The sequence below is a fragment of the Lynx canadensis genome, chromosome D1 (assembly GCF_007474595.2).
Source record: "Lynx canadensis isolate LIC74 chromosome D1, mLynCan4.pri.v2, whole genome shotgun sequence".
Taxonomy (NCBI): domain Eukaryota; kingdom Metazoa; phylum Chordata; class Mammalia; order Carnivora; family Felidae; genus Lynx; species Lynx canadensis.
In genome coordinates, this window is record NC_044312.2 from 96,165,265 (window position 1) to 96,183,208 (window position 17,944).

Sequence of the window (17,944 nt, forward strand, 5' to 3'; positions counted from 1 at the left end):
TTATAAAGCCTTAAATTTTAAGAACTTGAAGTTACCTCAATAAAAATATACGCCAGGCATAAATCTGCAACCAACCCTTATCTGGCAAAGAGCCATGCCATTTGCTGCCGTGTCCAGAGGGGAAGCACAGCTGTCAGTGCACTCCCTTCCTTCTGTGATAATTTTATCTTTGTGTCTCCTCTAGCTGTTGTATCTGTGTTGAACTTAATGAAACTTCAGGAAATGAAAAGTACTTCCTTACAAAGGAACGTTGGCCAAACCCTTGCTATACAAATATGATAAAGCCCTGATTAGCTAGTATCTTTTTAATCTGAAACTAAGATTGTGCTTTCAGTCTTTCTTCAGTGTAAGTCTTCATTCGTTTGTTCCTCATGCAGTTCTCTAGGTGACCAGAACGTTTAGGTATTTTGGAATGGGAACATCTTACTCCCGCATTCCTCCCCCTTGCCCTGTTTTTGGTTTTGTTTTCTTGTCTTTTTCTAAAAACCTTGTTTAAAAATACCGATACAGTCATGTACTAAATAGCTACCTCTTGAAGTCTGGATGAAGTAGCAAAGTAAGCAGATTTTCTCTGGCCTCCTTATGTAAAGCTCTTTTGCACTCTGACCACTGGCTATAGCTTTTACATTTTCTTCTGTAAAAATTTTGGTGGTCTATAATGTATCACAAATAATATATCACAATGTCATAAAAAAAAGGTTGATGGGCCTTGGGAGTTAAATCAGTCCATATTCAATCCATTATATAGTAGCTTTCCCTGCCCTATATGCATTTGACTGTTGGGAATATGTTCAAATACTTCTAAAGAGAAGCAAAATGTTCTATGTCTTATTGAGATAAACCTAACGTTTTGCTTGCAGGCTTTTGTTAGCTTTGATTGATAGAGGAGATTTACGTCTCAGGTGGTCAAGTACTATAGGACTTGCTATTATATTTTTAGTGCCTTTTAAGTACAGAGTGCAGTTTTGATATAAATTCCAATATAGTGGAAAGGCCAGGGGAAGCAGTGAATGAATCTCATCTTAAAAGCAAGACCATGGGCAATGATTATCTATAATGATACAATAATAATTATACATCCAGATAATTACAAGGGAAGTTATTCTGGACTAACATCTCTTTTTCCTCTGGCATCTCTGAAATGATAGAATGAGCAAGGGCAGATGAGTTTTATCTGTAGTCACTTAACATTGTCCAGTTTAATGCATATTATTAAAGCAAGCATCCAACTTTATTTCATGTTGTATTTTTTTTTTTAATTTTTTAAAATTTACTTATTTATTTTGAGAGAGCAGAGAGATCACTAGCAGGGGAAGGGCAGAGAGAAAGAGAGAGGTTGAGAATCCCAAGCAGGCTCTGCAGGATCAGCGCAGAGCCCGATGTGGGGCTTGAACCCACGAAACAGTGAGATCATGACCTGAGCCGAAATCAAGAGTCAGACCCTTAACCAACTGAGCCACCCAGGCACCCCTATTTCATGTTGTTCTTATTTCTTCTTTTAAAATATTTTTTAGATTGTTTGTTTGTTTATTTATTTATTTATTTTGAGAGAGAGAGAGAGTTGGGTAGAGGCAGAAAGGGAGAGAGAGAAAATCCCAAGCAGGCTCCACGTTGTCCAATGTTGGTGTAGAACCCGATGTGGGGCTCGATCTCATGAGCTGTTAGATCATGAGCTGAGCTGAGATCAAGAGTTGGACACTTAACCAACTGAGCCACCCGGGCACCCCTAAAATCTTTTTTAATAGGCCGTTGTATTCACCAAGATCTATGTAAGTCTGCCTTCTGCACTTAAAAAGCTAGCTCTAAATTCGATTAGTTGAGCTGATACCAGTTTCTTAAAGATTTCAAAAAGATAGTTTTTTCTCAAAGCGGAACTTCCTGAAGAGCTTGTATATAATTTGATAACTCCAGTCTAGCACCATGTGATAGCAGGAACTTTATCTTATCCCTTAGGCACCAAGAACGCTGTCAGATTTTTCTGGAATTCAAAAACCGTGTGTGTGTGTATGTGTGTGTGTGTGTGTGGTTTTTTTTTCTTTATTATAAATGTAATATGTGTACATGATAAACAGTTTTAAAATGTACAAATATAAATAAAGAGAGTGTGCCTCTCTTCTTAATCCCACTTCCCAAAAGAAACCACTGTAAACTTACTTGGTTTTGTGCATGTAGAAACATGTATACGTTTATAAAAATATATGCACGTAATTTCTTAAAAATATCGTAGTATACATATTCTTTATTTTTAGTTAATTATACATTGTGAACATCCTCCCATGACAGTATGTCTAGTCTTTTTGTATCCTATTTTAGACTGTGGATTTCCCCATTCTCTTATTGGTGGGCTTAGGTTGTGTCTAATTTTTTTGGCAGCTTAAAGTGTTGTAGTGAGCTTCGTTGTGTGTGTATATATATATTTTTTATCCTTGTGTATATTTTTGCCTATTTGCTTAACAACGTCTGTAGGATAGTTTTCCTAGAGTTAATATTGCCAGATCAAAAGATAGGCACTTTTAACATTTTGATACATGTTGTCAAATGACCCTCCATTCAACCAGAACAAATTTATAAGCCTCCTTTTAGCATAGGAGGGCTCATTTTTCCTACATCTTCAACCACATGGTCACTTGTTTATGATCCAGAGAACATGAGCTGTAAATAAGAGATCTCAAGATTATTTTATATTAACTTTGATTTATGGATTCTACAAATAGCCTTCAAAAATAGGTGCTTTTAGTGTTTTCCTTTTATCACTCCAAACCTGTTCAGATATGGAATATTCTGTCAAGACAAGACAATTCCTTTTTTATTGTTACAAGCATGAATTATCTTTTAAGCAATTTACTTTATCACTCATTGCCAAATACTTCTCTTCTCGCATATTTCTTCTGTGACTGACCAAGTTAGAATACTCACTTCAAAAGCTTAGTCTTTCAAGTTGGAATTCAAGGGACAGCTATTGAACATGATATTCTCTTTGCTGAAATTTATGTGCGATCACTTTTGAAATAGTCCTTGGGTTTTAGTAAGCACCTAACACTGATTATAGTGGTAGTTGAACAGTAATTTAAAGCATATTAAAGGGAACTTTATATGAATCCAAACAAATGTTAATGAAATCTGAGCTTTATTTATCACTTACTTGCTTGCAGGTGGATTCGCCGATGAACTTGAAGCATCCCCATGACTTAGTCATATTAATGAGACAAGAAACAACCGTTAACTACCTCAAAGAATTGGAGGTGAGGCAATGGGCATGTGATATGCAGCTGAAACTTGTTGTATTTCATGGGGAGCTATTGTATTCAAAGAAAAATGAGAGCAAATTATTTCTTAAGCTCAATTCTTCTCAGTTTTATAGGAATATATTACTTTCATTTTTAACTTTTTAAAAAACATTTTATTTATTTTTGAGAGACAGAGACAGACCATGAGCTGGGGAAGGGCAGAGAAAGAGACAGAATTCGAAGCAGTCTCCAGACTCTGAGCTGTCAGCACCTAGCCTGATGTGGGGCTCAAACCCACAAACCATGAGATCATGACCTGAGCCGAAGTCCAGTCTGATGCTTAACTGCCTGAGCCACCTTGGCACCCTGAATATATTACCTTTAAATCCTGATTTTAAAAATAACATCTAATTAGAGGACATTTGAGCAATAGTAAGAGAAACTGACTAACTTGGGTTTTGCTTGATTCTTGACTCCTATCCTTGTTCAGGGTTTCCATGTATAAGTTTTTCCATCAAGTATGAAAAGGAACAGTCTCTATACATATGCTTAGAAGGAGAGTTTGGGTAAAATACAAAAAGGAAGAATGGTTTCAATACTCTATAAAAATGTAATTTTTATTAATTTCCAAGTAGGGAAAACTAAGGTCTTATTATTATGTGTTCTTACGATAAGATGAAAGCGTTAATCACTTTGCACCTTGAAAACTTGAAACCTATTGGTGCTAATAAAATCTGACCTTTTTGTTTCTATCATTTGATTTCCATAAACTGATTTTGCTTAATTACACACAATATTAATTATTTGAAAAACTGGGAATAAGACAGTAGGTATATTTATACAGCTTCGTGCTTGGAAGCTTTATATGTTTTTTTTTTAAAACACAGTGTTCAAAAAGTGCATCGGTGCAGAAAATAGTTTTTATTTTCAAATGCATATACACATTGTATATGTTTATTTCCATTCTTTTTTTTAAGAGGCAGTATGATATAAAGAGAAGGAGACTTAGAATATGTGAAGGGGGAAAATGCCATTCATCATGTCAATGAAAACGAAAATGAAAAATGTTGACTCCATCAGTTTTTGATTAAGGTACAGGCTGGAGATAAAAATTTGTTATTGACTGAAATGTAGACTTAAAGCCATGACACTAAACAATATCGTTTTTCTACAAAGTAGTGACAACTAAATGAACTTCTTAAGGTGCCGGAAGACAGTGGAGGAATAACCTCAAAGTGCTAAGGGGAAAACCAGTCAAACTAGAAATTTATGTTCTTTTAAACCATCATTCAAGAGTGAGGGTAAAGCAAAGATGTTTTCTGACATACAGAGTTTATTTACCAGACTCTCACTTTAAAGAAAATTAAAGATGTACTTCCGCACAAAGAAAAGTACACCCAGTAGACACGCGTAGGATATACAATGATGAGTAAAAATACTAATGAAGAAGTTGCTAACCTTATTTAATTATTTTTTTGTGCTTTGAAAGGTAAAACTAGATTAAATTAATATGTAGTTGTGTTGAGGTATGTTCAGTGATTAGTTAAGGCTTGTTAGACTCTTCTGTCCTGTTTATGAGAAGGTGAAAGTAACAAAATCCTGTTGGAAAACTTATGGGCATACATACTAAAAATTAAGAGTCTTGCTACCTTTCAAGTAGTCTTGCCAAAAGAAATAGGAATTCAATCAAACCACTGTATTTTCCAGTGTCATTTGTTTTCAATGACATTTCCTTTGCCATTCTATATTTTTTATGTATTTAAAAGATCATTCTGAGAAGGGAGTCTGCAGATTTCATCAGACTGCCAAAGAAGTCTATAACACAAAAAAGTTAAGAACCCCTGGATCCTGCTGTCAATATTTAGGAAACGTACAAGACAAAGAAAGGGACACATGAAATGAACCTAGGAGATGCAGTCAACAAAATCGTATAGAGTGGCAAGCTTTGCAGGACAAATGACCCAACTTTTTAAACAAATTATAAAGATTAAAAAAGGTGGCGAGGGGAACTGGAGGAATTACCAGTAGATTAACAGATTTATAGACAAATCAGCCATTGCAGTGTGTGGGTCTCATTGGATTTTGATTCAAACAAACTGTATTTTTATTTATTTATTTATTTATTTATTTATTTATTTATTTATTTAAAGTTCTTTGTTTTATTTATTTTTTTATTTGAGAGAGAGAGCACGAGCAGGGGAAGGAGCAGAGTGGAGGGGGTGGGGAGAGAGAATCTTAAGCAGCCTCCACACCCAGCGCAGAGCTCAAAGGAGGGCTTAATCCCACCACCCCAGGATCATGACCTGAGCGGAAACCAAGACTTGGATGTAACCCACTGAGCCATCCAGGCACCCTCCCTTTTTTTTTTTTTAAAGAGATTTTTTTGTGTGTTTTGTGTGTGTGCGTGAGTGTGTGTGTGTGTGTGTGTGTGTGTGTGTGTGTGTGTGTGTTCCAGAGAGAGAGAGCAGGAGCAAAGGAACGGCAGCGGGAGAGGGAGAGAAAATCTTAAGCAGGCTCCGTGCCCAGCATGGAGCATGATGTGGGGCTTAATCCCACAGCATTGGGATCATGACCTGAACCAAAATCAGGAGTCAGACACTCAAGCAACTGAGCCACCCGGGCACCCAAACAAACTGTATTTAAGGAGTATCTTTCAGAAATACATTAAAATACTTACTGATGAAAAACTTAACCAAAAATAAAGTAGAGGCAAGGACTAAAATAATGGAACTGCAATCTGTAGTTTCCAAACCTACAAGTTAAGAGAAAATACAGGAGGAGAGGAGGGAACATAGAAAGTGTTGACAAGCACATGACAGGCAGGAAAAGAGAAAACAGCAGCAAAGAAAAAGAATGATAAACATACCTGAAACTAATACAACATTTTGTGTCAGCTACACTTCAATAATATAAAAAAAAAAAATTAACAGAAAATCCAAAATAACATGTTTAAAATAAATTCAGATAGATCAGCAATCACAGTAAATATACCAGATTAAACTTGCTGATTGAAACTCAGACTATCAGATTGGATTTCTTACTTAGTCCAGCTGTATGGGACGTGTAAGAAATACACCTAACACAAAGCCAGTGTGGTGATAAATGGATGGAAAAAGTTTTCACTATGTAAATACTAAGCAGAAAAAAGCTGTGATGGCAGTATTTATACAAATTCACAGTCCCTCATCTGAAATCACCAGGGCTATATATGGTTAGAATACAGCTTTTTACTTTTTTTTTTTTCTTTTAGAACTGTTATAGGTACAGATATCTAGTATTACATTGTACTGCCAGCAGGTTCTGGTCCCAAACTCCATTAATATTTCTTTAGCGAAATGTGTGAATATTCACACCAAGAGGATAAAAAGTATAAAATGGCTTTTCATCAGGTTTTGCTACCACATGAATATTAGTGCAAAATTCTATTTTCCATGGACAGCAACCTCATGACCTAAGCACCTCTGAAAAGCTCCACATCCTAATACCATTTTCAGGGGTTATGATTTCAACATATAAATTTTTAAGGGTGGAAGGGACACAAATGTTCAGACAATAGCACTAAATGTGAAAAAGTAAAGCTTTAAAACTTAAAAATAAGAATATATTAATATGTTTATGACATTGGGATAAAGAAGGGCTCCTTAAATAGCACAAATCACAATTAAGAAAATTAATTGATAGTTTTGTCCATCTTAAAATTGTCTCGCAAGTGACACCATGAACAAAATTAAAACATAAGTTATAAGCTGGGAGAATACTGTTATAACTGAAGAATGAGTTTACAGAATCACTCTTCACAAATGTCTACAAATCAGTGAAGAATCACTAGGGAAAAATAGGCAGACTCAATCAAGCTACAAAATATCTCATAAATATTTGAAAATATGTGTAATCACATTAAGGATTGCATTAGTTAAGATAGTCTAAATTTTGCAATGTATGTCAACTTTTGCATTGGCAACAAACAGTCCCAAAAATCTCAGTGCTGTTTCACAGAGGAAGGTGGAGGCTCAAGGAAGACTAACCAAATATACAAGCCTGTTTAAACTTTCTACTTAGAAGTGACATCATTTCGGGGCACCTGGATGGCTTAGTCGGTTGAGTATCTAACTCTTGATTTCAGCTCATTTCGTGATCTGAGCCCCATGTTGGGCTCTGCTCTAACAGTGCAGAACCTAGTTGAGATTCTCTCCCTCTCTCTCTGCCCTCACTCATGCTGTCTCTCTCTCTTAAAATAAATAAAGTAAAAAAAAAATTCTACTCACGTTCCATTGTCCAGATCAAGTCACATGGCCAAGCTTGAAGTCATAGGGCAGTATAGTATAGTTTACCTACAGGAGGAGAGTGGGGAGGGAGTAAGTGGAAACATCATTTAGTAACATCCCAGTAATCTTAATGGTTTAAAACAATAAGATCATATTAAATGTCACTCTGGTCCAAAAGCCAGAACTCAAGATGACAGAACAGCTATTGTCTGGAATATTGCTGTTCTCAGTACCTGAGGGAAAAGAACATACACTGGCTGTAAAAATGCTTCCCTCCAGAGGATTTAATGGCACCTCTCATGTTACATTTGTCAAAATAGTCATACTGGCCACATATGAGTCCAGCAGAACAATGGTGTAGAGTCCTTTGTAAGGAGTCCTTTGTAAAGGAGTCCTTTGTAAGGCCACAAGTTCATTAATAGTAATACAGTCTACTCCAATAATTAAAACATTTCATACCCATTATTTTTTTTATTTATTTTTGAGAGAGACAGAGTATGAGTGGGGCAGGGGCAGAGAGAGAGGAGACACAGAATCCGAAGCAGGCTCCAGGCTCTACGCTGTCAGCAGAGCACCCGACGCGGGGCTTGAATTCATGAACTCTAAGATCGTGACCTGAGCCGAAGTCAGATGCTTAACGGACTGAGCTATCCAGGTGCCCCGAGTTTTTATTTTAAAGTAGGCTCTGGGGCGCCTGGGTGGCGCAGTCGGTTAAGCGTCCGACTTCAGCCAGGTCACGATCTCGTGGTCCGTGAGTTCCAGCCCCGCGTCAGGCTCTGGGCTGATGGCTCAGAGCCTGGAGCCTGTTTCTGATTCTGTGTCTCCCTCTCTCTGTGCCCCTCCCCCGTTCATGGTCTGTCTCTCTCTGTCCCAAAAATAAATAAACGTTGAAAAAAAAAAATTTTAAAGTAGGCTCCACACCTGGTGTGGGGCTTGAACTCCCATCCCTGAGATCAAGAGCTGTACACTCTACCAACTGAGCCAGCCAGCACTCCAATAGATGCAGTTTCATAGGTGGTCAGATATCATATTATGGAGGTATTCAGGTGCCATTAGTGTGAATGTCATTTTCTGTTACTTTCTGTCCATGAATACCTGTTTAGAGACGCTTATTTAGTTGTCAACTAATTAATCCCCCTTTATCCACAGTTTTACTTTCTGTGGTTTCAGTTACCCATGAATTAACTGTGGTCCAGAAGCAGATGATCCTCCTCCTGACCTATCGTCAGAAGGTCACTAATAGTCTAACACTGTGTCACAGTGCGTACGTCGTTCACCTCACTTCATCTTACCATGTAGGCATTTTATTATCTCACATTATCATGAGGATGAATACAGTACAAGAAGATACTTTGAGAGACTACGTTCACATAACTTTATTACAGTATATTGTTATAACTTGCATTTTATTATTATTGTTATCTGTTACTGTGCTTAATTTATACATTAAACTTTATTATAGGTATATATGTATGGGAAAAAACATAACATATATAGGGTTGGTACTGTTCACAGTTTGGGGTATCCACTGGGAATCTTAGAACATACTTCTGCAGATAAGGGGGCACTAGTGTGCTCAGAATCCTTGTCTGTATAGAGGATTCTAACTTCAACACATTAAATTCTCCTCTTATGTGGTATCTAGACTGAAATAACAGAAAAACTCATTATGTTCTTATTGTCTTCTCAACAGAAGCAATTAGTTGCTCAAAAAATTCACATAGAAGAGAATGAGGACAGAGATACAGGACTGGAACAGAGACATAATAAAGAAGATCCAGACTGCATCAAAGCCAAGGTGCCCTTAGGAGACCTGGATCTCTATGATGGCACATACATAACTTTGGAAAGCAAAGACATCAGGTAAAAGAAAATCTCTCTCCAAAAATAAAATTAACGTGTTCCCGAACAGAACTTTCTCAAATCAGTAAATTATCTAATGAGAATAAGCTTCAATCACGAATGAGTTTATTGAAATTTGAAATTTCAAAATAACTCACATGTAGAATTCTTAAAGATTGACTTAAAATGTTGAATACTACAGTAGAAGATTGAACAGTTTATAGTAAAAGAAATACAAATGGTCCATAAACATGTGGAAAACATATTTCTCAGTAAGGATCAAATAAGTACAAATTAAACCATTTAAATTGTTTTCACCTATCAAACTGGAAAAAAAATATTTAAAAATCAGTAACTGGTAAAAATGTAGAGAGTCTGTCAATAGAAGTGTAAAGTGGTTTAATATTTCTAGAAAGAATTGTAAAAAGCTTTTAAAACAGTCCCATGATCTTAACATTCTTTGATACACCTACTATTTTCTAACTCTCGAATTATCTCCTTTAAGTTGAACTCTCAAAATATTGACTCCAGCAGTAGCAATGTGAAAAAGGTTGAATGTTGACTAATATTGGTTGTAAAGTAGAGATGCTATGAAAATATGGTTCCATTAGGGGAAAATTAGACATTTTTTCACCTTTCATTCATTCATTGCTCCCGGCTTCTTAATTTTAGCCCTGAAGATTATATCGACACAGAATCTCCTGTCCCTCCAGACCCTGAGCAACCTGATTGTACCAAAATTCTAGAACTTCCATATAGTATACATGCTTTTCAGCACCTGCGAGTAAGTAGAGAGATTTAGGATCTTGTTTTCTACATTTTTTTCTGTAATTTACTCTCTTGCTTGTAAATAGTCTTTATATTTCTTCTCCTCCTCTTTCAAACAGCTTTATAATTTTACAAATATCTCCTATTTCTTAATATGCCTTTAAAATAAATGCATTAAGGTACTGAGTTACTTGTGAGCTTTTGTCTTATGATCTCCTTTTTCTGTTTTGTTTTAGTTTTTTTCACTTTTTTTCTTCTTTTTTTCTTCACTTTTTTCTTCAGGGTGTACAAGAGAGAGTTAATCTTTCTGCACCACTCTTACCTAAAGAAGATCCAATCTTCACATATTTATCTAAACGACTAGGAAGAAGTATAGATGACATAGGCCACCTCATTCATGAAGGCCTACAGAAGGTAAGTCATCAGTGATTGAAAGAGTCAGGGGCGCCTGGGTGGCGCAGTCAGTTGAGCGTCCGACTTCGGCTCAGGTCATGATCTCATAGTTTGTGGGTTCGAGCCCCGCGTCAGTTTCTGTGCTGACAGCTCGAAGCCTGGAGCCTGCTTCGGATTTTGTGTCTCCGTCTCTCTCTGCCCTTCCCCCGCTCAAAAATAAATAAAAATGTTTAAAAAAATTAAAAAAGAAAAAAAGAAAAAGCCAGAGACTGTGCTCACAGAAGGTCTTTTGTTCTCAGAAAATAACCTGCCTAGATTGTTTTTGTCTAGAGAGTGATTTTTTTTTATTTTAAAGATTTTTTTTTTAATGTTTTTTATTTACTTAGAGAGAGAGAGTGCATGCAAGCGGGCAAGGGGAAGAGAGACTAAGCACCCCCAAAATAACTACTTTAAAAAATTTTTTTTTAATGTGTATTTATTTTAGAGAGAGAGCACGTGAGCTGGGGAGGGGCAAAGAGATGGAGACACAGAATCTGAAGCAGGCTCTTGGCTCTGAGCTGTCAGCACAGAGCCGATGCAGGGCTCGAACTCATGAGATGGGATATCATGACTTAAGGTGCTTAACTGACTGAGCCACGCAGGCACCGCAAAAACAACTACTTTTTAAATAACTATTTTTAAAAGAAAACAATTTGTCATTATAAAAAAATTCAGAGTTTATAAAAGTCTATAAAAGAGAATGAAAAAAACCTCAGTTAATTAGTGTTTTATAATAAAATCTTCTGGATCTTTATTTTTATGCGCCTTTATAGTTAAAACACTTATTTTCATAAAATAAATTTTTAATAGTGGAATTTTGGGCATCAAAGTGTAATCATATTTTTAAGGCCCTTTATATAAATGTTGTCATACTGTCCCTCAGAAATGCTGTACTCACCTAACTTTTCTACAGTTAATATCTGAAGTTATTATACAGTGTAGCCAACCGTGAGTGTTGGCATTCTATTTAATCTGTGCCAATTTGTAAAAGGAAAATTTGTGTCTCTTTTATTTCTATTCTTTGATTATTAGCCATTGTTTCCTATTTCTGAATTGTCTGTTCATGTTTTTGGCCCATTTTCTCATGCATTTTTGTCTTTCTTTTTAGATTTCTTAGGACCTCTTTATATATTAAAGATATTAAACAATGGGTGTCATATGTATGTTTCTGTTTATCTTAAACTTTATGACTGTTTTAAAAAACTTAATTTGACTGTTTTGCACTGCTGAGTTTGAATTTTCTCTACATGGGCTTAAACTTATTTACACTGAATTGTTTGTAGTGGTCCAGTATAGTATTTTGACCTCTGTGTGGTTAAAATTTAGGATATGTTATGAGACGAAAATCCAAGCCACAGAAGGAATCGGAATTTCTGTTTAACTTCAGTAACTCATCCACTTATTACTCTGTACTGAAGACATAATTTTTTAGCAGTATTGGTTTGCATTACATTGTGAACACACATGACTAAAGAACGAAATGAAAGGGGCACCTGGCTGGCTCAATTGGTAAAGCATGTGACTCTTGATCTTGTGACTGTGGGTTCAAGCCCCGCATTGGGTGTAGACATTACTTGAAAATAAAAAATCTTTAAAAAAAAAAATCATCTTTTACAAAAGCATAAGCTTGTCATTTGCTTACATATGTACCTTCATTCAGATATTAAATTTGTTAACTTCAGGAATTTCACATTAGAACAACTGGCATTTCTAAGTAGGTTAGGTCCTAACTTCTGAAATCCTGAAATAGGAACCAACAAGTTGGGGCCGGTTGGCAGGCTTTCAGCATAATTCACCCCTTGGAGTGATAATTTGGAGTTGAATAGTCTCTCTGTGGAGATGACACCTTAATGCACTTTGCTCCTGATGATGATCAGGAGGCTTTTTTGGCAGGTGTAGTTTATTTGTCCTTTGTCCCCTGCTTTATCACTGCTGTAATGTCATGTTCTTCTTCATATGAAGTTTCAGAAGAGACAGAATAGTAAAGGTGCTCACTTTGAACATTCTAAGTCGAAGAAAGTGTGTCGAGTTGTGTTTGATTGTCATTTTATTTGTTTCATCTCTAGAATTCTTCCTCATGGGTACTGTATAACATGGCTTCATTTTACTGGAGAATAAAGAATGAGCCATATCAGGTAGTGGAATGTGCCATGCGAGCACTTCATTTCTCTTCCAGGTAAGGTTTCTCCCTTTCTGGACTGCCTGAGTCTCCACATAACTCAGGACTGTTAAAGAAACAATGCATAAGAAAACAGTATGAAGAAGCATTCTTTTGTACTTAACACTCTCCTCTATCCCTGTTCAAAGAATTTAGTCCCATCACAAAAAAAAAAAAAAAAAAAAAGACCAGTGTCAAAAAGCTCAAAGTTCAAATACATTATTTGTTCAGAGTTCAAAATGCAAAGTTTAATAATGTTCTTCTAATTTCCATTAAGGAAAAAATATATAATATAGACACGCTCTGATTCACTTGAGACTTGAATATAAGAAACTTGCCTGGAGGAATTAGCATAAATTAAATTTTTCTCAAAACAAATAATAAGCCCTAAATATATTTTAAAATCATAAAATGTCTGCAAGACCTTATTTTTTGTGGCAAAATTTGTAGCTATCAGATTGAATAAGCACCATCAGTTATGTAAAAATGAAACAGTATGATTTTCTTAAGTTATTTTCTCCATCTATCAGTATACTCAAAGTTAAGTTCAATAACTTCAGATGTAATTTTCCCTTGTCAAGTAGTTATGTAATCATATAGAGCACATGCTTCTTTCCTAACGTCTAATTACGCCTCTCCTTCTCTTTTAGGCACAATAAAGACATTGCCCTGGTCAACTTGGCAAATGTTCTGCACAGAGCTCACTTCTCTGCAGATGCTGCTGTTGTGGTCCATGCAGCTCTGGATGACAGTGACTTCTTCACCAGCTATTATACTTTGGGAAACATATACGCAGTAAATACAACGTTTTTGTTTTCATGAGCCAAACCAGTTGCTATTTTCCTTCCTTTTTTAAATAATTTCCAGTTAAAAATTACCTTTTTTCCTTCCTCTTTTGGTCTGAACAAGAAAAAGGGAATGGAAATGAAGAAATTAGGATGAAAAACCTCAACACAATAATGTATCATAATTGTCTTAGCCTCTTGACAAAAAAGAAAAATAATTAAATTGATAGTAATATTAAATTCCTGCAGAGTGCACCTCTTAAGCTAGTTATACTTTCTAGTTATCTTATACCATATCTTATGTTGTAGATTTGGTCACTGATCAAAAATAACGTTCACTGTAGAGTAAGATGTAAGTGTGAGCTCATAAATCATTAGGAGATTTGGACAGATCCAGCCAGGCCGTGGCTGACGTTTTTCCGTGTGTGTGTGTGTGTGTGTGTGTGTGTGTGTGTGTGTGTGTGTTTGTTTTTGTCTCTTCAGATGCTGGGGGAGTATAACCACTCAGTGCTCTGTTATGACCATGCTTTGCAAGCCAAACCTGGGTTTGAGCAAGCTATAAAGAGGAAGCATGCTGTCCTGTGTCAGCAAAAACTCGAGCAGAAATTGGAAGCTCAACATAGGTAATTGGAAAAGACAATTTCCCTGAAGCCCTAAGTTAGACCTGTGTAGGGTGATGTCAGTGTTAATTTGTTCATTAGAATTAAGAAAAACCTCTTCATTACTGCTAGTCCTGTCCCTTTTCTCTAGGTGTGGGAAGCTCAGCACAATTCAGAGGAGTCTTTAATAGCATGGATTCCAGGAACTAGAGAATCTTTGCCGTAAATTCTGTCATTTTAGATCTTTACACTTCTGACCATCGGTTGCTTTTATGAAGTCAGATGGATTGGGGTGCTCTTGAACACTAACTCTATTATGTTTTCGTTTCCATAGAATGCGTTGTCAGTAAAATCACTTGCATGTGCTATATTTGATCTTTCTCCCCTTTAGCTGCCTTGTTGGGTTATTGTTAAGTTAGTTAAGTGATGTTGAGAAACATTATTTGGTGCATATTTTAATCAGATTTCTATAAATTGTACAGTAATGAAATTCTGTTGTAGTTGGCCCTTGCAGTATGCTTAATTTAAAAAATGTATTTGATTCCATAAATAGTAGGGCCAGTTAGGAAACTTCACATAACTCAAAGTGAATTGTTCTTCTCTTATGAAAGAGAACATTGAGGCTACTTTGATTATCAGAGAACTAAATGGACATTTGGAACTCCTTAAATTACTGTATTTGGTTATTTTCCAGTCAATTTAAAGCATAATGTGGTGAAAAGGAAGGAATGACCACTTACTTGTTTATACCTGACTTCTGTTACACCTGATCAGAACTTGTCCTGGCTGAGTGAATTGGTTCTCTGTGTAAGCACAGCCTGTACAGCTCCTAAATCTCCATATGTTACAATGTAATAGGTAGAAAGGATTTTATGACTAAAAATAATCAGGCAGCTGATCTATTGATACCAGGTGGTAGAAAATATTCCTTTCTAAGCCAGGCTTCTATGGTTTTTCCCAAAATCACAAACCCAGGGAGCTAGAGTTCAAGGGCTAGCCTTTTCTCTTAACTGTTGGCCTTTTCTCCTAACCTTGTATTTACGCAGAATCAAAAGAAAAGATGGTAAGGAGGCTTTGAATGTCAGTGGAACTAACACACACTTTGTGGAGGCAAATAGTTGTTGAGATGTAAAATGTTATAGTATATTGTTTTATATCTTTTGGGTACCTGAACCATCCCAACACACCATTTAAAGTCAGGATAGTTGTACTTAAGGGGAAGAATTTTGCATCCATCTTTTTTACCCCCAAGTTAACAAACGACAGGTTTATTTTACCCCATTATTTTGAACTTGTGGTACAGTGGTTGTAGGTTAAAAGGAAAAAAAATTTTTTTAAGGAAAATAGTAATCATTGCTGATGACCACAAAATCTATGCAGTAAGTGTGTTTAAAAATTCAATTTTAAAGCTCTATAACTTTTTCCTGGTGTTGAAAAATGTTAAGATCCCTCCAGCGAACACTGAATGAGTTGAAAGAATACCAAAAACAGCATGACCACTACTTGAGACAGCAGGAGATCCTAGAGAAACATAAGCTGATTCAGGAGGAGCAAATCTTAAGAAATATCATCCATGAGACACAGATGGCAAAAGAGGCACAATTAGGTAAGTATTGATTCCAAATAATTGAAGACAGGTTAGGAAGTTCACTTCTAGCATGTTCTACATTCATAACTTTTGTGTAGCCTTAAAGTAGTATAAAGTTGTGGTTTACGACTCCCCTCAGTCTTAAAAGTGAGTCCTCATAGTGGGTATACCAACAGACCTGGGGAGCTGGTTTCTAAAAAAGCTGGTCTCTAGCTTTTTTAAAATGCACATTTTATTGTAAAAAATTTTTTAGATCCTAGAAGTCTTAACAACAGTTGTTTAGCCAAGTGCATGCCAGTCTCTTGGAGATCTTTTTGAAATGCAGGTTCTGATCAGTAGGTCTGAGGTAGGACTGAAGATTCTGTTTTTCTAACAAGCTCCTCCTATTGGATATCTGTTGCTGCTGGTCTGAAAACACTGAGTAATGTGGCCCGGGCCATATATCAAGTAAACACAAGCCAGACACACCCTAGAAACAAAGCATCCACACACTCCAGCCAACACAAACTCTTATTTTCTTGCTCCCTTAAAAACAAGTATTTTATTTTAAAAGATTTTAGACTGGTATTTGTCTCAAACAGGAATTCTTAACCTGGTTAGTTTCAGGAGGTTCTAAATCCTCCCCAAAATTATATGCAGTAATGTGTGTGTGCACAATTTTTTTTTTTTCCTGGGAAAAGGGCATATAGATTTTATTAAAACTTCTTAGAGTCCAGGGGCGCCTAGGTGGTTCAGTTGGTTGAGCATCCAACTCTTGATTTCCGCTCAGGTCATGATCTCAGGGTTTGTGATTTTGAGTCCCTCATCAGGCTCTGTACTAACAGTGCGGAGCCTGCTTGGGATTCTCTCTCCCCCTATCTCTCTCTGCCCTGCCCCTCCCCCATGAACGCTCATGCTTGCGTGTGTCCGCATGCATGGTGTCTCTAAATAAATAAATAAATAAATAAACTTAAAAAAATAAGAATTATTAAAACACAAAACAAAACAAAAACTTCTTAAAGCCCATGACCCAATAGATCCACTGTCTTAAGGGCACTTGGGTTGACAGGATATCAGTGACTTGGTTATATCCAGAATGTCTCATTTCTGATAAAACCCATTGGGAGTAGATCTAACAGCTAGACACCAAAGAATAAATTAATAGAATCCCTGATATTATATACTTCTCCCTTGATAAATATATTGATCTGGGAGGCCTCTTAATCTTTAAACCTTAGCTGTGACCATTTAAAGTCCATTATACAGTCCATCTAACAAGTTTTCTTTGCTTTTTTGCGTGTAAGGAGTATGTTCAGTCCTTGGGGTTATTTACTGCTTGCTCTGTACTGCAATACAACCAGAGCTCTTAAACATATAAATTTAAAACAAAAATATGAAGTAGATAAAGCAGACTGTCTCCAGAGAGATGGCAAAAGTCCCTTAAAACAGTGTAATTAATGATTTTACAGCCATAGAATGTAATTGCCACAAGATACTTTGGTGATTTAGCCGCTTTGTTTTTATAGGTGGAGAAACACCCTTCTTTAGAATGATTTAAGTTAGTTAACCATTAGTTTCCCTGTGTAAGCACACCCTGTGTAGGTACTCTCCCAGGCTCTGACACCAAATGGCTTAGACTGAGGAAACCATGTTGGCATTGCTGATCTTTCTCCACAATGGTAATTTCCTTTCTTATTCCAGGAAATCATCAGATATGCCGGCTGGTCAACCAGCAGCATAGTTTACACTGCCAGTGGGACCAACCTGTGCGCTACCATCGTGGAGACATTTTTGAAAATGTGGACTATGTTCAGGTCTTTTTCTTGGTCTCTTCTAGTTCTTATAACTTTGCATATCTAAGAGTAATATTGCTTCCCCCAACGCTTGATTCCTTGTATATTCGATCCTGAAAATTTGTGAATAATTTAAGGTTTGAGTATGTTTATGAAGTCAGATTTTATAGATAATATTCATTTGCTTCATGCATGACATTTCCAGATCCCCCAAGTACTAGCTGTAATGTCTATTCGTGTGTCTTTATTTCTTTTCTCCTTTACCATGAGAGCTTCATTGGATTGTTATTAGTATTTAACTCAAAGCCTTCATCTCCCCTGTTTAACTTATTGGAGTAAAACCAGTAATTTAAAATTTGGGAAAGAGTAGCTGTGGTCTTTCCTGAAGTCATCAGTCCAGTTATGTTGCTTCAACTAAAAACTTTAACAAAATGACCATTATCAATAGAAAATTTTTATTAAGCCGTATTTCTACATGCATGTGTGTTTTCTCTTTCTGTTTCTGTTT

The 17,944-nt window shown here is 36.3% G+C and overlaps 1 protein-coding gene across 1 annotated transcript in view; it reads left to right on the forward strand.

Moving 5' to 3' along the window:
• TTC17 (tetratricopeptide repeat domain 17) overlaps positions 1 to 17,944 on the forward strand; it is a 128,210-nt gene that overhangs the window by 20,799 nt on the left and 89,467 nt on the right. The window contains 9 exon segments of the mRNA XM_030331057.1: positions 3,153 to 3,242; positions 9,186 to 9,355; positions 10,007 to 10,118; positions 10,385 to 10,516; positions 12,601 to 12,710; positions 13,343 to 13,487; positions 13,961 to 14,100; positions 15,522 to 15,682; positions 17,345 to 17,457. Of these exon segments, the coding sequence (XP_030186917.1) occupies positions 3,153 to 3,242; positions 9,186 to 9,355; positions 10,007 to 10,118; positions 10,385 to 10,516; positions 12,601 to 12,710; positions 13,343 to 13,487; positions 13,961 to 14,100; positions 15,522 to 15,682; positions 17,345 to 17,457 (1,173 nt within the window).